Source organism: Patiria miniata, unplaced genomic scaffold (assembly GCF_015706575.1).
Source record: "Patiria miniata isolate m_02_andy unplaced genomic scaffold, ASM1570657v1 HiC_scaffold_6, whole genome shotgun sequence".
Classification (NCBI taxonomy): domain Eukaryota; kingdom Metazoa; phylum Echinodermata; class Asteroidea; order Valvatida; family Asterinidae; genus Patiria; species Patiria miniata.
Window position 1 is genome coordinate 10,537,121 of NW_024037073.1, and position 20,619 is coordinate 10,557,739.

General features: G+C 39.9%; 1 protein-coding gene across 4 annotated transcripts; it reads left to right on the forward strand.

The window, feature by feature from the left end:
• The first annotated feature begins 646 nt into the window (after positions 1-646).
• Positions 647-19,936, forward strand: LOC119743023 (low-density lipoprotein receptor-related protein 6-like). 4 transcript variants are annotated; one of them, XM_038219331.1, is made up of 16 exons: positions 648-791; positions 8,297-8,408; positions 9,903-10,142; positions 11,346-11,508; positions 11,893-12,014; positions 12,322-12,579; positions 13,235-13,348; positions 13,830-13,940; positions 14,192-14,383; positions 14,958-15,068; positions 15,337-15,528; positions 16,337-16,444; positions 16,621-16,845; positions 17,465-17,695; positions 18,463-18,553; positions 18,682-19,936. In XM_038219331.1, exons 2-16 carry the CDS (start codon positions 8,324-8,326, stop codon positions 18,926-18,928), a joined length of 2,490 nt encoding a protein of 829 aa, XP_038075259.1. In that variant the 5' UTR covers positions 648-791; positions 8,297-8,323; the 3' UTR covers positions 18,929-19,936. The 4 variants fall into 4 exon arrangements, with proteins under 4 accessions (XP_038075260.1, XP_038075261.1, XP_038075263.1 ...); XM_038219332.1 differs by lacking the exon at positions 15,337-15,528 and having other exon boundaries at positions 647-791; XM_038219333.1 differs by lacking the exons at positions 14,958-15,068; positions 15,337-15,528 and having other exon boundaries at positions 647-791.
• The last annotated feature ends 683 nt before the right edge of the window (positions 19,937-20,619 follow it).

Below are 20,619 nucleotides of genomic sequence, written 5' to 3' on the forward strand. Positions count from 1 at the left end.
CGTGGCGCATGAGTTGTGTAGGTGTCTAGTCTGCCCACGCGCTCACGACTCAGTGAGCAGTATTTAATTTATTTAATGCATCGTATTAATTCCAATTAGTTATCTGTTAGACTTATTGGCAAGATGAAACAAAAAATGTGTCGATTGCTGTGATGTGGGATATGTCGTTTAGCACCATGGGCTAATTCGCCTCGGCTGTTAACATACAGCGGCATATCCCGCATCACAGCAGTCCACATACATCGATGACGGAATGTTTCTGAAGCACTTCGGAGAGTTAAAGCACAAAAGAAGGCTCAAGGGTCGTGCTGTTGCTCCTCTAACCGCATTAAAAAAAAGGTTGCATGAAGGTAGGTATTATGCAAGACTGATTGTTCATTGGCCATGAAAACCCATTGTGTATGTCATATTGGGGACAAGCTTTCGAAGTAGAGGAATCCCATCGACGCTGGCGTTGCATGTTTGGAGAACTTTGCGTGCGTTTGGACATGTTGGCCTGTTCAAGGTTACATCATTGTATTGATATTTACATTTGTTATTGAAATCCAGACGAAAGACAACAAAGATCGGGACTTTCCCTCCCGCACCCCAGAAATAAGTGACACATTCTTCTGCGCATGCGTAGACACCGTGAATACAAATCATATCTATCCTTAGGCCCTGTTTTTTCCAAAACGCGTAGGTGCCATTTTCATCATGTATCGAAAGTTGATCTGTTATCCGCCTGTTGATTAAGCCTATCAAGTTGAAACATCAAGCTGACGTGACAGTTCGGCTTCTGAAAAAAAAAGGTTTGTGCAAATTGATAGTTTTTTTTTTCTTTTTCGTCTAATTTCGGATCATACTTGGCTGTGTAAAGATGTTATATAAAATACTAGAACAGTTGCACCCGATATATTGTGAAACAGTAATACTAAACATACAGACAGATGTGGCGTTCAGTAAGATTATTATGCACGATAAAAGGTAAGCGCCAACATTTTTGAAGTGAGTTTTGTGTATTGTGATCAATGTAGAAACTTTTTTTGCATAATTAACCACAGATTTCATCATACTTATAGTATAGTTATTAATTCATCGGGAATAGTAGATAAAGTTTACAACTTTTCTATTCAACTTTCAGGACCATATGCAACACAAATGTAAGAATACTTGGTATATCGTTTCCGGATTTCTCGTCACGTAGGCCTATTTTATGTACAAAACATGATTTAACCCTAAAGGGCGGGGTTATTTTGACCATCTCTCAGCGGGGGGGGGGGGATTCCTCCCCCCCCCCGATCTCGGCCATCGAGTGACGAAACAATTTGAAACTCAGTACATGCATAGAACAACCTCTCATGAATATACCCAAGAAATTTCATGACTATAGATTAAAGGGTTTTGGAATTATGGCTAGTATGCACGAATGGTAATTCTGCGCTGTGTACACTACGTAAACGGCGAAATTCAGTTTTCACGGACTTTTTTTCGCGGGAACCCGTGGTCCGATTTTTTATGTTTTTGGTATCAAAAGATGCGCAAGGCTCGATGCTAAAAGGTCAGAACAGCTTGGGTCGCGAGGAAAAAAAAATTAAGGCTATCGCGGAAAAAGTTTAGGGGGGCGCATTCCGGCCCCGGCCCCTTTAGGGTTAAGGACTAGCGCAATTAAATGAATGACATTTTCAGTTTACACGTTGCAAGGTCTGAAGATGGAACGTCATCTCAAGTGTGTGTTTTTAATACCCCACATAGTTGGAAATCATTTATATGTTAATACATGTAGAAATAAAAGCCACAGCTTGGTTTGGTGCTCTACAATATCACTTTGTCTGAGCTTCAAATGTACATACAAAAATCAATGTAATACTTTTTCATTAAGAAATATCTAAAGGCATAAGATCATCTGCATTTATACTAAAAGTAACCTACCATTTTATTATCAAAAACATGACAATGTATTGAAGACCATCGCACTGGTGTTAAACACTCCGTCATATCATTCCGTCTGGCTTACATATCATTTATATAGGAAGAAAAGAGGATGTGCAGGTGATTTCGAGCGATCTGTCAATTATTCGATTTCTTTATATAAAAACAAAATGAGTTCTATGAACGAAATCGTGTTTCATGATGTAGAAGTTGTGCATGATATTTCACTTTTTTCGCAAAAAGTCTGCTATCCACTGAACTGAAAGTTGAAAAGATTAGATTTTGGACATTCTTCTTTGGATGTTGAATTGTGTTAATTTTGGAAACGAACAAAATATAAAGAAAGCAAATGACCCCATATGCCTTTAAAATTTCCAAAATACATGCTTTTATGATGACATAAAAAATCTCCGAAATTATTATGCCTCCAATGAACAACAATAGTTTCTCTCAAGATATGATTGTTTTCTCACAATTTTACGATAGCTTCGATATAAACAGCTTGGATTCGAGTACGTGAAAATGATACAATGTGGCACCGATTGCAAGCCACTGTTATTTATAGCGAGAAAAACTCGAAATTTAGGGCTTGCTGCCGCATTGTAATTGTGCATACTGAGAAAGAAATTTGGGGTAATTATTTTTCAGATTTCTTTAAATTGTGTTGGTTGTTGTATTCTTTGTCACGGTCCAACAGTAACTTTAATCCCCCAGCCCCATGTAAATCTAACCTTAAACGAAATTATTGTCCGACTCGGACTGAGCAGTATTTATGTTATTTATTGCACAGTGTAAGTTACAATCATTTAACTGTTTGACTTATTGGCAAGATGAAACAAAACAGTTGTTGACTACTGTGATGTGGGATATGTGATATGTCGTTTTAACCCTGATTGATGTGGGATATGTCGTTTTAGCGCCATCAGCTAATTCGCCCCGTCTGTAAATATAAAGCGGCATATCCCGCATCACACTGAGCAGTCCACAGAAATCGATGATGGAATGTTTTCGAAGCACTTCGGAGAGTTAAAGCACAAAAGAAAGCTCAAGGGTCATGCTGGTACTCCTCTAGCTCTATTGAAAACAAGTCTGCATGGAGGTAGTTATTATGCAAGACTGATTGTTCCATGTCCATGAAAACCCATTGTGGAAGTCGTATTGGGGACAAGCTATCGAAGAAGAGGAACCATTGACGTTGGAATCACATGTCGTGAGAACTGTACGTGCGTTTGGACACGTTGGCCTGTTCAAAGTTTACACATTGTATCGATATTTACATTTGTTATTGAAATTCAGACGAAAGACAACAAAGAACGGGACTTTCCCTCCCGCACCCTGGAAATAAGCCACGCATTCTTATGCATATGCACACTCCAAATATCAATCATATGTATTGTAAGACCTGGGTTTATTTTCAGACCCGGAGGATGAGCTCTAGAAGAAGCAGTGGAATCCCATCGACGTCAAGGGATTCGCCAGGATGGGGCAAGGGGTGGGGGTGGAAAAAGAGGGGGAAAGGGGGAGGAAGTAAAAAAAAAACCTGCGAAATTGGTGTCAAGTCATATTTACTTTTAATGAGAGTATGTAGGGCTGTTAATGGGGTCGGGTGGGTAAATGTCCCCCTCCCACCTTCGAAAAAAAAATGCGAATACGCCAGAGAAAGTACAAGACTTTTGGGGGTAAATGTGCTTTACAACCCCCCCCCCCCCCCTGAAAAAAATCCGTGCGCCGCCCATGATCAACGTTTGCATAAATTTGAACTTGCCAGTAAGTTTGGAAATGTTCAAAATTACTTATTTGTATTGATGTTTACTTGTTATTAAAATTCAGACAAACAACAAAGAACGGGACTTTACCTCCCGTGCCCCAGAAATAAGTGACGCATTCTTGTGCGCATGCGTAGACACTCCCTGAATACAAATCATATTTATTCTTAGTCCCTGGTTTATCCAAAACGCGTAGTTGCAGTTGATATTTTATCTCTTACTACTGTGGAGGTGATGGTCTTCGTGTTATCCGCGCTGTTGATATGAAATAACTTGATAAAGCCTTCCAAGTTGAAACATTTAAGCTGACGTGACAATTCGGCTTCTGAAAAAAAAAGGTTCGTGCAAATTAGTTGTATTTCTTTTTCAACAAATGTCGGAGCATACTTGACCGTGAAAAGATGTTATATAAAACAAAAAAGCAGTTGCACCCTATATATTCTGAAACAGTTATACTAAATATACAGACTGATTTGGCGTGCGGTAAGATTATTATGCACGATAAAGTGTAAGCGCCAATATTTTTGAAGTTACAAAATGTAGTTTTGTGTATTGCGATCAATGTAGCAACCTTTGTTTACATAACTAATCACGGATTTAATCATCATTTTTTTCATCGAGAAATGTGAATAAACTTCACATCTAGTCTATACTTTCAGGGCAATTGCAATACGAAAGTAAGAATACTTGGAACATCGTTTCCTGAGTGCTCGTCATGTAGGTCTATATTTTTGTGCAAAACATGATTTAAAGACTAGCACAATTAAATTAATGACATTTACAATGAACATGTTGCAAGGTCTGAAGATGGAACGTCATCTCAAGTCTGTATTTAGCATGTGAATGTTTTGTCTTCAAATATGTAGAGTATTTTTTTATTTGTTCAGTAGCCCTGAATTAATTACTTGCACAGTACTGTATTTGTAGCTTGTTTTTAATACGTGCTCTACAACAACGGTTTATCTGGGTTTTAAATGCACATACAAGAATCAATGCAATACTTCAATGTAAAAAATATCTGAAGGTATATAGAATCATCCGCATTTTTTAAAAGTAACCTACCGAATTTTGGTCAAAAACTTGACAATGTATTGAAGATCACCGCACTGGTGTTGAACACTCTGTGAAATCATTCCGTCTGTTTTGCATGTCATTTATAGGAAGAAAATAGGAAAAGCAGGAGATTTCCAACCATCAGTCAATTAATCGATTCTTATATTGAAAAAAAAAGAGTTCTATATATACGAAATCGTGCTTCATGATGAAGAGGTTGAGCGTGATATTGCACTGTTTTCTCAACATGTGTGCTATCCACTGAACTGAGAGTTCAACATACTAGATTTTGGACATTCTTCTTTGGATGTTGAGTTGTGTTTATTTTTTTTAGAAACGAACAAAATACAAAGAAACACAATGATCCTCTATGCCTTTAGAATTTTCAAAATACATAATTTTATGATGACATAGAACTCGTTATCTCCGAAATCATTTTGCCTTCAAGACCAACGATAGTTTCTCTCAAGATATGATTTCCCCCCACAATTTTAGGATAGCTTCGATATAAACAACGTGGATTGATCAACGAGTACCTAAACATGTTACAATGTTGTACGAATTACAAGCCCCTGTTATTCATAGCGAAAAACCGTGTAATAGCAGCTTGCTGCTGCATTGTAATTGTTCATTTCAGAAAGAAATTAGGGATCATTATCTACAGTATGTTGGCTTGTTCCAGATTTCTTTCAATTGTGTTATTCTTTGTCCATAAAGAATTTCAAACTCCCAGCCCCATGTAAATCTATCTTAAGCAAAATTCTGGTTCGCCAAAAATGCTAGCATTTACAAAACTGATTTTGTTGAGTCGTGGGGTCGAACACAATATTTTCTGCAACATAATTTTAGCAGTAATTTTTGCAATGGGGTTTTTGTACAAAACCAATATGCAATTATTCAAATATGTTTTGATACCAACTAAAGTCAAAACAGAAATCTTCAATAAGCCGTTTTCCCTTTGCTTTTTCGCTCCTCTCCACCTCTAATTTCAACACACATTGATGGTATCCTTGTTATTTTGGAAATTTACTTCCTCAAAACATTTTTTCAGCCCTGAGTCATATACAAAGGTTACAAATCCCCAGTTCATGAACAGATTTTTTTCCTTTTTTCTTTTTTGTTGTTATGTGTGTGTTACAATGAATGAATCAACAAAAGCTGACGTCATGGGAATGATTTAGCATTTTCTGTCCACTACTTACGACCATTACATGCATATTATTAGTACACTGTTTCCGGACAAACTAAACCCACACGGGTTTTGCGTATTCAAACAAAAAAAAATCTTCCTGGCTGATAGCCTATTATTTATGGGTCTTTGTTTAGAACCATTAAGTTAAAAACTTTGGCGAACAAGGCCTTACTCAAAATGATTAGACACCGCGATTACTTCCGACTGCTGATTGATTCTGTAATTCCAATAATATCATTATAATTATCACTACTTACCGAAAGCCCTGGACACTATGAATATTCAAAGCGCGACAGAGGGTGCGCTCTGGCTGCGCGACGGTGTTTTTATTTGCAGCGCACGTCGTGAATGGATCATGATTATTCAGCAGTTCGATGTCTATTCATAACAAAATAACAATGACGTCACACCATTATTATCAGTCATCATTATTACCACTCATGTATGTACATTTGAGCATTTCAAAGGACTTTCGTCGAGTTGCCGCAGACTGCGGATCTCAAGATCTGTAGTTCGAACCCGGTACTCGTGTCCATTTTCATCAAATAGTTTTGTTGGTTGGGATAGGTTTAATTGAAGGGAAAACACTACGAGAACCTACGTGTCTTTCAATCACACAGCGTGATAAATATTCATGTTAGCGTTCGTCACTTGATTGGTTAAAATACAACGTATGCTGCAGAAAAAAAATACGCCTGCGGAGGCGCGGTGTTTTTATCTGCAGCTAGCACATGCATATCGATCAATGGATCAAGGTTATTCGGCTTGCTCGCTGTTTATTAATAAGAAAGTAACAATGACGCCACACCATTGCTATCACTCAGTCATGCATGTGCATGCAAGCCTTTTAAAGAACGGCTTTTGTCGAGCTACCACGGTGGCCTATCGGTTAGTGGAATGGACTTTGAATCGCAAGATCTGTGGTTCGAATGCATGTGCATTTCAATCCAATGGTTTTGTTAGTTGGGGTAATTTAATTGAATCGAAAACACCACGAGAATCTTAGTGTCTTCCATCCACACATAACAGAGTGATAAATATTCATGTTAGGGTGCATGATGTGATATTGGATAAAATACCATGTATGCGGGAAAACAGTACGCTGCCGGGCGTATTTTTTCCCCAGGAGGGTTAGGGGCAATGTCATGAATAATTCAGTTTTTCCTTTGCATAGTGACAGGACACTTAGGTTTCGTTCTTTTTTTTCCTTAAATTAAAATTACCTCAATGATAAATTTGGAGAAGAAAAATAGTCGATGAAAACGCCGCGGCACACGTGGACTCGAACCAGGAATATTTGTATCCACAACTCATATCGCTATGCACAATAGGGTTCATGTGTGGTAGCTCTACGACACTTTGTTCTGTAAAACGCTTTTATGTAACAGTTTGACCAAATAACAACAACGTTCGAACAAGGACCAGTGGTTAACTAGTGGTTGGTTCGTGACGTAGCTAGAGCATGCGCACTGAAGTTGAAGTGCGAACGACTCTAGTCGAACTATTGTCATGTCAACGACTGTCAGAAAATGGCGGTCGCACAATTATTCAACACTTGTTTCTCTTTATTTAGACAATAATAGTGATTGTGAATAGTTTACAACATCTTACATAATCGCCAATATTATTGTGCAATGGTGACAAAAGTGACATAATTGTAAACTAACATGGAAACACCTGTGCAATGAAAATGACATTTGGCGCTCTCAATTTCGTTTAATCCGCCATTTTTGTTGACACTTGGTTCCCACTGCACTTTGATATCGAAAATGCTACCGATAACCAGCTATAAGTCGTTGCGCGCGACCAGCCTTTTCATACAATAAAACAAATCTTTTCATACGATAAAAAAAAATATATATACATGTACACTGACACGTGAGGATCATCTTTGTCCAGAGTTCAAGATATCTGGCCATGGACAATGTACACCCAATGGTCATTGTTCATGAATCTGTAAATCGGTTGCCAAATTGGCATGTTCTGTTATATGAGAGCTCAGCCTAAAGTAAAGCACACGGCCAGGCGAGGAGTAACAGAAATATGATGCAGCAAGGCTGTCGTCTGCGATCTGTTGTTTTCACCTGAGACGATAATCGAATAAGAACCCTTAATATCGCCTCTTTTTTATATTTGAAACTGCGCGTTTGAAAACAGCACCATCTTACGGACGCGGGACTGCTGCGCTTAATTCAGGAATACGTGCTGTGGGAATGCAAACTGCAATAGCAATAGACAATGGCCTGATGTAAGTCCTGCAATAACGTGGCTTTACTTTGCTTTGCGGGGGCGTTATTCCACCCTGTCAAAAGAACCCTACGAAGTAGGGGGCCCCCAGGAAAAATAACATTTTTTTATTCTCTATTTTTTCCAGATAACACAGACAAGCTTTCTGCCGGTAATGGGACACCTGCTGGTCGAGGGATTATTGGGGGTTGTTTGGGTATTTTTGTTACTCGGAGCTGCATTCCAACCAGTACAAGCAGGTAATGTTTGCTGTTTAGAATCATATAATTGCGGTTCCTCGCCGGAAAAAAAAGGAAATGCTAATCTCATTATTGATAAGGTGAAAACTAGGGTCTTTCAAAATAGTTCAACAAATTATCGAACAGCCAAACAAAATAGGACAGTGCGACCAACGAAACAACGAAACAACATTAGAAACCAAATGGCGTTATGAATTGCCTTTTTAACTTAAAAATTATTAATAAAACTACAGTATAACTACTTGTAATTTTATTCAAGTGTTTTTTGGGGGTCTTTCTTTTTGTAATTTGAAGTGCTTTATTTCGATACTTGGACGTGAGTATTACCATGAGAACATTGTGTTTGTGCATGCTCTTCACAGCTTAAAGCCCAACTCGGACATAATTCCCGACTCACTTAGTGCCCTCTACCGCCCTGATCCATTACACTCGGAAGCGAGATTTAAATGCATAATATGATCATTTGCTTTTCATTCATTTTCACTGTTCGTTTTAAATAACACCGCTCAAAATCCAAAGGAAAATGTTCAAAACCCAACCAATTGAAGATTCAGCTCAGTGGAAATTACACTGCAAATTTATGCACATATGTTTCGTCAGAAAACTAGTCTAGGGGCTAGACGTGATATTGTTTGATACGCGATAACCGCGCGCCGCCGCGATAACCGGCCGCCGCAAGAGTGCGCTATCACGACCAACAAACATCACCCACAAACCCATCAGAACAACGTTTAGGACATTGCCTAAAATCTCCCCCGAATAATGGGGGAAACTATAGTACGCATGCGCGACTTCTGCAGGCAATTACGGTCCATTTTCAGTCCCACACCTACTACTCACATGAAAAGAGCTGACCAGTGAAGTTGCACAAAAGTCTTGCTACAACTTTCATACTACAGGGGAAAAAAATGAAAGTTTGCGTCGGAACTACTATTATTTTTTTGAATTGCGCGCTGCGTATATAAGCCTAAATAGGTGCACGCTTTTATACAACCAATAGGAATTGGCCTAGACGTTGTTCTGACGGGTTCGTGGGTGATATTGGTTGGTCGTGAAAGCGCCCTCTCGCGGCAGCGGGATATCGCAGTGGCGGGTTTTCGCGTACGTATCTAACGAATAACAATGTCTAGCCCTTAGACTATCAGAAAACACGAATTCGGCGATAGCGCTCTATTTTTCCAGAAACATTTTTTTTTTAATGACATCGTAGGAAATCACCAACATTTCTTGCTTTCTTCTCAATGACATCAAGCCTGGCAAATTGTCAAGGGGTGTTTGGTACCAGTACGGGGAGTACGATCATTTAATCAAAGCAAGTCTTGTGACAATATTTTGCTATTGGTTACTTGCATTAATATGGTTCTACATATTATAAGAACAGTATAATAATCGCATACAACAACACTACATTTTTGAAAGGTAAAAAGGACATTTTAATTGCGTGACTTGGTAAATCTTGAACAATATCATTTCAGTGTTATTATCTTCATGTAGGAGATTTTGCACTTGTTGCTGATCTGCATAATGGTACCATTTACGGCGGAAGCATGGGCCGTGGTCTTGCCGACATAGCGCCTCTCCCTCTCAACGATGTGAAGCGCCCAGTGGCTGTTGACTATGACCCGATAGACAGAATGGTTTACTGGTCCGATCTGGCAAGCTTACCATCTCCACGGATCTCCAGGGCTCATCTGAATGGTAGCAGCCAAATGATAGTTGTAGACCAACTCCATCGTAAGTTTGTCGGTTGTAATGTTGCAGGCGTGGATTCAGGGGGGGGGGGGGCATCACATACAAAAAACACATACTGGTAATAATGTCTGCCAGTGCAACAAATACGGACATAGCCAGCTTGGTAAGGGGGTATTTTGTTCTCTATTCTGTAATACAGTGTTAATAATCGTCGGATTTAAACAGCGCCCCATTGAGCGCCCCAATTGAGGCCAAATGTCTGGAGAAAAACTTGTCTAAATTTCAGAAATATTTGCTGATGACCCCCCCCCCCCCCCCCCCATCCGCCCCTGTGTTGACACGTACCGCCGAATACTTTGTGCTTCATACACTCATTTCATTCGACTTCATTGCAGCTGTAGGTTTATAAAGGGATCGGGAAAAAAACATATTTGTGTGTTTTGTCTGAGATGATCTTTAGCATTATCTTTTCTTAATGTGCTTAAATGTCCACACCAGCAGAATATAAATGTCTACAGTGTGAGTAAACAGGGTGAGTAAAATAAAATGAAACCCAAATGGCAGGACCATTTTTTGAATGAAGTTTTGCCTGTTGCACTTACAAAATCTGGGATATAAAATCCCAGTTAATAGGCTTTCTTTTTGTACAAAAATCATTCAGATCACTCATTAACATTTCAAGTAAAGGCATTTTGAACCTTAACACAATTTTAAAGTTCTGTCCACAGATCACAAAAAAGTAACTGTTCTTTCAGCAAAACAAAAACAATTCTCATAGGGATGCATGTGAAATGTTTTCGTTTGCTGAAAGAACGTTTTAATTTTTTTGGTGATCCGCGGACAGAACTTAAAGAACGGACTTTGTGTTCAAAATTCCGTCACTTGAAAAGTACATGAGTGATCTGAATGATTATTGTACTAAGAAAATTGTATTAATCAGACGTTTATGCGTTTATATCCTAGATTTTGAAAGAACTACAGACAAAACGTCTTTCAAAACTTGGTCCTGCCATTTGGGTTTCATTTTTTGTTTACACACCCTGTACTGAAGATGAACATACCGTACGTTGGTTAACATCACGTGGATTCACCTACTTTACTTGTTTAGGACCCCATCATGCAGGCATTTAGATATGCCTAGAGCCACGTTTAACGTTTTTGGCATTTCGTTATATATTTATGCATTAAACTATAAGAGGGGTCACGACTGTATTTTGTGTTGTTTATACCCCACTTTCCCAATAGTACCAGACGGATTGGCACTGGATGTTGAAGCACGCATGATGTACTGGACTGATGGCATCATTGGATACATCGGGCGAGTCCGTATGGACGGCACAGGTGGTAGAGAGACCATTGTGGATGGTTTAGATAAACCAAGAACAATTATAATTGATCATGAAAATGGGTGAGTTCATTTTACTCTATCAGTCAATGTAGGATAGCTCTTTGGCCAACTTTCTTCATGTTGAGCTCTAACTATGTGTGGAAAGTTATTTTAAAACCAGAGACCAAGTCAAATCAAGAACAGTTGATATTTGACATTATGGAGCACACTGGCACTACGAGGGGTAAAATTCAACCACACACTAGATGGACAATCTTGTCCCATATAGTAAAAGGTATCTGTACGAATTATTTTCGTTATTAAATTAACAGTCAGCTTGGTTGTGCAGTCGCACATTGCACATTGCAACAAACTCTTCAACCGAAAAACACCAACCCCCAAAAAATATTTGTCCATTGTCTTCATATATTATTAACTTACAATAACATTCCCCTACTTTTCAAGATTCATCTACTGGACGGACTGGGGAAATTCGTCGAAGATTGAAAGAGCTGACTTAGATGGAAGTAATAGGATGACTCTAGTTTCTGACGACTTAGTTTGGCCCAATGGCGTTGTGAAAGATGGTAATGTTAACATAAATTCCTTTGAAGTAAATACTTTATTATTGTACTTGCTAAATCTATAAACTTTTGAAGGGCAAAATAAGACGGTGGCGAGCAGCGAAATTCCTAAAAAGGGCACCCGTAAAAGGCCGCTGGTTAAAAAAGGCACTTGTAAAACGCTGTAGAGAAAAGGTCACTTGTATAATGCGGGGGGGGGGGGGTAAAACACCCCTTACCCTTATTTACCCCGCGCTTGCTTCGCCTCTGTACTGTAAATAACGGCTTTGATAACCAGCAAGAAAATATAATGATTCTTTGCCTTGCCTAGGCGACAAGCTGTACTGGTGTGATGCAAACCTGGACAAGATTGAGAGGAGTGACCTATCAGGCAACAATCGAGAACTTCTCATTGACCTGACATCATACTCGAATATCCATCCCTTTGATTTGGCTGTCTACGGCGACTACGTCTATTGGACTGACTGGGGCTACGTAACCCTCATCCGCGTGCACACATCCGGTGTGGGCGCGCAAAATTACGGTCCACATACTTTTCAGCAAAGTGGTGGTCTTCATATTGAAAAAGGTTCGTGGTCTTTTTAAAACAGAAGGACGAACGCCTGGTCGTGGCCCAAGGCCTTTTGTTTTTAACAGGCGCGGATCCGGGGGTGTCATAGACATGTAGATTTTCATAGAAATTCATTACAAATATTGCGAACCCCCCCCCCCATGCTTTGACAACCCAAAGTAATTATGCTGGTCACAATGTCCGGCTGTGCAAAAAATACGGACAGAGCCAGCTTGGTTGGGGGGGGGGGGGGGGGGCGGAATTCTGTCATATTCTGTAATATACACTATTCTGTAACATATTGTTAATAATCGTCGGATTCGAACACCGCCCCAACCCATCCACCTATTGATTTTACGAAGTGTCCGGACAAAAAAATACTGTCTACATTTCAGCCTTGATTTCTGATGACACCCCCCCCCCCCCCCCACACACACACACACACAACCTACAAAAAATCCTGGATCTGCCCCTGTTTTAATTTCACGTGCCGAATACGCACGAGATTAATCATAGACTTTGAAGTAAGCAAATTTCACTTCATGCGTGCCGTGGCCATCATTCCATGGCTTAGGTGCTGCCACTGGAAAGGCCCTGTCACCAAGTGTTGGCGACATTTTTTCCGCTAGAGTAATTAAAAAATAAATTATAATGTTGTTGGTCATCTTTGCAGAGCCCAATTATTGCGACAGTACTCCTTGCCACAACGGAGCCACCTGTGTCGATGTAATCAATGGATTCTCCTGTATCTGCCCTGCTGGTTACCAAGGATTAACCTGTTTTGAAGGTAGCGTTTTTGTTGTATTTGAATTGTTTCTCTCAGTGGTGTATTCTTGTTCTACCATAACACCTGCGGTAGCTTACCACAACGGTATCACCTTATGAATGCTGTCATATATACACGTGACTGTTTCCTTTTTTCCGTGGAGAATCAACATAAAACCGGCTAAGATACACTTCAACAGAAAAGGATGGCATTTTGGATAATCATTGCATGAGCAAGCTTGATTTGTCAGTTGGCCAAGAGACTGAGGTACAATGGTTGAGCAATACAAACGAACAAGTAAAAAATACTTATAAAGATATGTATTGTCCTGAATTATGAAAAGCAAATTTAATTTCGGGCATTTTGGAACTTTTGTAATAAAGTTGTGTGGTTGACCTTTGTGAACGTAACTTTTGTCACATTAACACGCCATTAATAGAAATGGTACACACAATAAAACATCATGGTATCTTAACAGAAGCATTGTTTCCTGTGTGTTTAGATCCCTGTGGTAGTGGACCGTGTGCAAACGGGGCAACTTGCACCATCTTGCCCACCAGCGGGTTCAACTGTCAGTGCCCATCTGGTTACGCTGGACCAACTTGCATGATGGGTGAGAACGTACTTGTCAAATACTACTTGAAAACTGTGTCAATAGATTTCACAGGGGGAGACTTTTTTTAAAGAATGATAAACTCTCATAATATTGTCATACTGTGATGTGAGACATTCTCTGCTGCTTGGGGGTTACAGTTACAGCACAATTAGCGGTGGAACTATAGATGAACCTCCGATTGCTTGAACAAGTCCTGGTCATTACATTCAGCTAATGTGTTCTTTAAAATATAATCATATCTTTACCAGTTGTTCACTGCGTGGTCTCCCTTGACCCATCCGATGTTCTCATGGTGACATCGGGTCAGCGGGATGTATACCTTCCAGGTGAATCGGTTACGTTTGCGTGTCCAGACGGATATCAGTTCGGCGGGTCCGCCACGAGATTTTGTCAGTCGGACTTTACATGGTCCGGACAGCCAGCTGAGTGCATTCAAGAAGGTAATGGATGCTAATATATCACGCAAATGCAGAGGAAATCTCGGAAAGTTTGTTGTTGTTTTTTGTCAGTAGCCACCTCAGCCCTTCCCCTCCTCATGACAAAATTGCATAATGATCTATTCTCGAAGTCCCAGGCGGACAGTAACATGCATAATTGGCACACACTCCCTCTCTTAACGTTTATTTTCGCTTTTGGTCACATCCAACCGATTTTTTTTTTCGTTTTTGTTTAAAATTTGGTTTCAAATTAGTATGATTATCTTTCAAAGTAATAAGAAAACAAAAAATCGGTTTGCAAAAAAGCGTTCAAGTACACTCATTAGTATTGCTCACTTAAATATCTGGAATGATTGCCTTGAGAAAACATAACAAGGGCAGACATTTAAGCAAAACTATTTTACCATTTTTTTCGCAGTGTTGTCTTGTGTTCTACCGTAACACATGCCACCGCTTAATATATCGGTATCACTTCACGAATGGTGGCACTAATTGGCAACGTATACCCATCCCACGATCTCTAAGCAAATTTGTATTGTTTCCGTCAAACCATTAACATTGTTCCCCCTGTCTTTAGATCCCTGTGGCAGTAGACCGTGTGCAAACGGGGCAACTTGCACCATCTTGCCCACCGGCGGGTTCAACTGTCAGTGCCCATCTGGTTACGCTGGACCAACTTGCATGATGGGTGAGAACGTACTTGTAACATACTACTTGAAAAACTGTGTCAAATAATTTCATAGGGGAAGACTCTTTTTAAAAGAATAATAAACGCTCATGATATTTTCAGACTCTGATATGAGACATTCTCTGCTGCTTTGGGGTTACAGTTACAGCACAATATGGCTTTATATGCAGCAGTGGAACCATAGAATGAACCTCCCGATTGCTTGAACAGGTACCGGTAATTACATGCAGCTAATTTTTTCTTTAAAATATAATCATATCTTGACCAGTTGTTCACTGCGTGGTCTCCCTTGACCCATCCGATGTTCTCATGGTGACATCAGGCCAGCAGGATGTATACCTTCCAGGTGAATCGGTTACGTTTGCGTGTCCAGACGGATATCAGCTCGGCGGGTCCGCCATGAGATTTTGTCAGTTGGACTTTACATGGTCCGGACAGCCAGCTGAGTGCATTCAAGAAGGTAATGGATGCTAAGATATCACGCAAAATTTAAAAAAAATACAATGCAGAGGAAATCTTGGAAAGGTTGTTGGCGTCTTCATGTTCCTCATCCATTCCCGTCCTTATGACCAAATTACATAATGATCTACTCGAAGTCTTAGGCGTAAGAATTAAATGCATAATTGGCACACACTCCGTCTCCTTTAGACCGTTTTCGTTTGGGGGCACATCCAACTGATGCTTCTCTTCCTATGTTTCAAATTTTGTTTCTGTGTATGTTCTAGCAGATTTTTCGATTCTTAATTTGTCGATTTTCACTTGGTCACCTGACTGGCACATGCACATGCGCACAGGTACTCAACCACCAAAACACAGCCGTGAAAGGGGAGCTGGACGGTTCTTCTTAAGACGCCACCGAAATTATCGACACTTTTCATATTTTAGTCACTGTTGGTCTTTTTAAGTCGATCATTAGCTTTGTGATTCACTGCTATCTGGTATAAGGCATGTTTAATCTCATCTGGGGTTGACAATAGGGAAAAGGACCATTTAAATGGAGGCTAAATTTGACGCCCTCCACCATTATTTAAACGCTGGCTACAAATTATATTGACTTCCAGCTCAATGTTGAAATTCTGATGAGCATTGAGCTGAAGTTACTCAAGCTACACATGAGTATGAAAAACAGTTTGCAAAAAGGCGTGCAAATTGTAATTACTCAGTGTAGCATCTGGAATGTTTGTCTTGAGAAAACAAAAACAGGTCAGAGCTTACAGCAGAATTGTTTTTACTTTTACTTTGTTTTAACTTTAATGTATGTTATGCAGACCGTTGTAACAGTGGACCTTGTTTGAACGGAGGGACTTGTACCAGCGTACAAGGTGGATTCACTTGCCACTGCCTCGCCGGATACGACGGAGACACGTGCTCAATAGGTAACGATTTCGTCTTAAAATACGATGTTGGTGTAAAAGTGAGCGACGGGTTTTCAAATCCATTCATATTTGATCAATGGAGCACAATCAGTGTCTTTCGTAAAATCTTGGATTAGACTACACTTACATGTTAAACATGGACAAGTATTTGAATTCGATTTATATGTTTCATACAGTCATCGGATGCTTGCCCCCGATTACTTCCACCCACGTGACATTGGTTGAATCAGACATAGCCTTGTTTCAAGCCGGAGAAGTAGCGACGTTCATGTGCGACAGTGGCTATGCTGTTACTGGCTCCACGAACGATCAGTCTGCGACACGTGTGTGTCTGTCGGGTGGCACTTGGTCTGGGGAGCCAGTCTCGTGTTCGCCGACCAGTCCAAACCCTACACCACCAGGTATGTGTCCCAAGTTTCTGATGAAAGAAAAGTCAGTGGACATCCTTTTTTGAATGAGCTTTCTTTTGCCTTCTGAGCTGACTGGTTTTCACTTGTGATTTACTCTTGATTAACTGGATCATAATTCTGGATATCATATTTTCGTAAACATTGCTCCTCCAGTATTTTTTGCAACCTTTGTTGCATGAAAATTCAATGTCAAATTCGAGTCGTGAGTACTTTAATAGTGTTTATCATTGCTTTTTAATTATAAATGGTGTCCGCGCCGTATTTGCGATTTAAAAAAAAAATGTATTTCAGGTTTTTTTTATGCACGTATGTTTCTTTGAACTGTATGCAATGCCGCATCGAGGAAGAGGTATACCTGCACTTAAATTATGGACTTAGAGGTGCGTGCCCTCTAAAAGTGACTGACAGGTTTCCAATTCCATTCACTTTTGTTTAACAGTGCACCATCGTAGTGCTTTGTAAAATCTTTGATTAGACTACACATCTTATCAAACACGGACAAGTACCTCTGTATATTAATTTCTTTCTTTATGTTTGTCGCTATGTGAGTGACATTATTATAATTATTATTTTTGTATTTTAATGACTTCGTTTTATGTATTTTGTGCAGTCATTGGATGCTTGCCCCCGATTACTTCCAACCACGTGACATTGGTTGAATCAGACGTAGCCTTGTTTCAAGCCGGGGAAGTAGCGACGTTCATGTGCGACCGTGGCTATGCTGTTACTGGCTCTAGAAGCGATCAGTCGGCTACACGTGTGTGTCTGTCGGGTGGCACCTGGTCTGGGGACCAGGTCTTGTGTTCCCTGACCAGTCCAAACCCAACTCCTGCACCACCAGGTATGTGCACCAGGTTAACAATGAAATGATAATTTCAAGAGCTCTACCCAGTCACAGAAGGGCATCGGTTATTGCAGCTAGACAGTCACAACACCGATCATCTAGTCTCAAGTCAGTGGACAAACTTTCAGCTTTCTTTTCTGACTTCTGACTTACTCGCGATTAATTCTTGTCAATTTCAGTGATCATTGCTGTCGTACATACAAAGTGTCCGTTGTTATTCTGGAGACATTTTGGCAGTATTCATGATTGCTATTGCTACATCAATCCGGACATGATTTATCATTGTATTCACAATTAAAGTACATTCTGTATCGGATTTAAGGTTCTAATCACCTCTTCCTGAAATACAGACCGATATTTTATGAATAATAGTCTCGTTCTTGCATCCTCTCTGTGTGATACGCTCCAACTAATTATGACTGCACTTTGATATCTGTAAACCATGCTCTTACGCTTCTTGTTGGATCTGCTCTTTTTGATTCTGTTGAACTGTTGAGTAACGGCCTGACATGAAAGTTGATGCTTAATCATGTACTTTCTTTTCTTGTTTCTCTTTCTCCAACTATTTTGCCTCTTTTTCATCTCTTCCCTCATCTTTCTGTCAGCGCTTTTTAAAAATGAAGTGTTTGTAATGACGCTTTTGACTGTTTTGCTCGTATGTGACCGAGATTATTAGCTTTGCCTCAAGTGTTTGGAAACAGTCGTGCGTGTCCACTGTCATCATGTTTACTGATAAGGGATGATACCTCTTGGTCTCTTTTCAGAGAAGAGCTACGTATCCGCCATCGCCGGTGGAGGTTGCGGACTTGCCTTTCTCATACTGGTCCTTTTTGGTGTTCTTGTCGTAATGAAAAGGTAAAAACAAATCGTTTTTCGTCACCTCAGGTGTACCTTCATTGTAAACATTCTCAAAATACTGTATTTGCTTTCCTCCCGAGCTCTTTTGTCACCTAAATGTGATTGTTGCTTTGTTAAACAAACAGGAGGCGAATTCGAAATGGAGACAGAACTGTACGAGTTCCAGTCAATATGGACTTGATTGTTGCAGGCAAAACCAACTATGGAGAAGCACACCACGGATCGGACAATCCCACCCACATATACGAAACCTCGGTGTGTCAATCCTGGCAGGCCCATGGAAATCCTCCTCCACCGCCACACGTGTCTGCTCCCGATCCTATCTATATGGACGTTTCCGATTATGATACGTCTTTGGTTTCCAAAATATAATGCATGAACCATTCAGTTCCTTAAGTATGCATCGCTGTACGTTGAGTATGTTTAATATTGCGGCCTTCTGTTTCACATGTATTCATTAATTTTCAAGTTCAAAGTTAAAGAAATCCAGTGTCGTGATTTTGTTAATGATGGTATAAACTGGTCAAAACAAAACTTTGCACACAGTGTGCAGTCGGGCTCAATTTATGGACCATTAATCTTCGCCATAGAAATGTTAATGGATTTTGTTTTCACATTCTCCCACCAAATTGATCTTTTTTTTTTCATTTCCTTTTCTATGTATTTTATGTCCGACTTGGGAAGTTAACATGTTAATGAAGCTCATCTGAGGGTCGGGCTTGCTTTTATTTCGTAAGGTTATGAGATTAAGGTTATGTGTTATATATAGTCCGATCGATTTATTTACTAGTGATGTCGGAGATGCGGTAGATGACTCGGCGTGTGAAAGGTTATGACTGTTTTGAAAGTTTCTTATCTTGGTAAAGTTTTACTAATAAGAAATCACACCTTTTTTACACAGAATATGCATTGTACAAATTTTAATATGCAAGGGCAGATTTAAACTGTACCTTTGTATTTACTCGGGAAAAAAATACGGCAAAATGTTCGTGTTATATTTACAAAGCTTTTTAACTTTCCGCTTGTATGCCTATATATGATTGTATGCCTATATATGGTTGCATTGCACATGACTGCACTTTATCATTAGGTGTTTTAGCATAGTTAGCTGACACTGTAGTATTTTAGCAAAGATGATAAATATATTCGTGGTAGCCTCCTACTCAGTGTTAACACATAGCTATATGAAGAGTGAAGAGTTGTTTGCATCACTTCAGTGTGCGAGTCCCTGCATGGCAGCCGTGCTGAACCATGCATTATTACATAGATCATGTGCCCTGTGACGTCATTCCAACAGGCAACCGCTGGGCAACCCAAAAGGTTATACAAGCAACTTTTAAATGTTATTTTGGCCATATTAAACAGTATGATGTCAACATACTTATTTTTAACCTCATTATATTGCAAGAGATTTCTAAAACTAGAACCGTTTACTGAAAGATGGTTTACTTGACGATACGACATCCAATTTTGTAAACAAACGTCACATGTGTAATACATGCATGCTCCACTAATGTATTGCCCGTGCATGCATATGGAAAACTTGTAATTATGTTAATGCACATATTGTGTTTACTGCTCATCACGCTAAAATTACTAAAGAAAAGTTTTAACTTCATGGGGGTAGCACCCCCCCCCCCCCACCGATTCGCCCATGCCTAGTCGAAACGACATATTTTCAGACACTAACAGTTCGATAGGTCAATAATTTACATGAAACAGTAGAATTCATGGGTAAACAGTAAAACTTGAAACGTTGGAAGCCATGGGCGTCGCCAGGAATTTTTCCATGGGGGGGGGGGGGGGGGCTAAAGCCAATATTTCCCCAAAATTCCTTAACTTGTTCATTATATTCTCAATTTATCATTTTTTTCGAGCGTGAGAAGAAAGGCATTTGCCCTAACCCCCCCCCCATCAAATTAACAGCAATATGGCTTCGCACCTCTTTTTCCTTGTTTTTTTCTTTTTCCCCCTTTTTTTTTGGGGGGGGGGTTTCGTTTGGGGGGGGGAGTCCCCCTTGCCCCCCCCCCCCCTTGCGACGTCCATGTTGGAGGCAAGCAAAA

Bases quoted from the DNA above. Each gene is read 5' to 3' on its own strand.
- LOC119743023 (XM_038219331.1), top strand. From the start codon at position 8,324: ATGGGACACCTGCTGGTCGAGGGATTATTGGGGGTTGTTTGGGTATTT. The intron at 8,409-9,902 runs GTAATGTTTGCT...ATCTTCATGTAG, and splicing joins ATTCCAACCAGTACAAGCAG to GAGATTTTGCACTTGTTGCT. The intron at 10,143-11,345 runs GTAAGTTTGTCG...CTTTCCCAATAG, and splicing joins AGTTGTAGACCAACTCCATC to TACCAGACGGATTGGCACTG.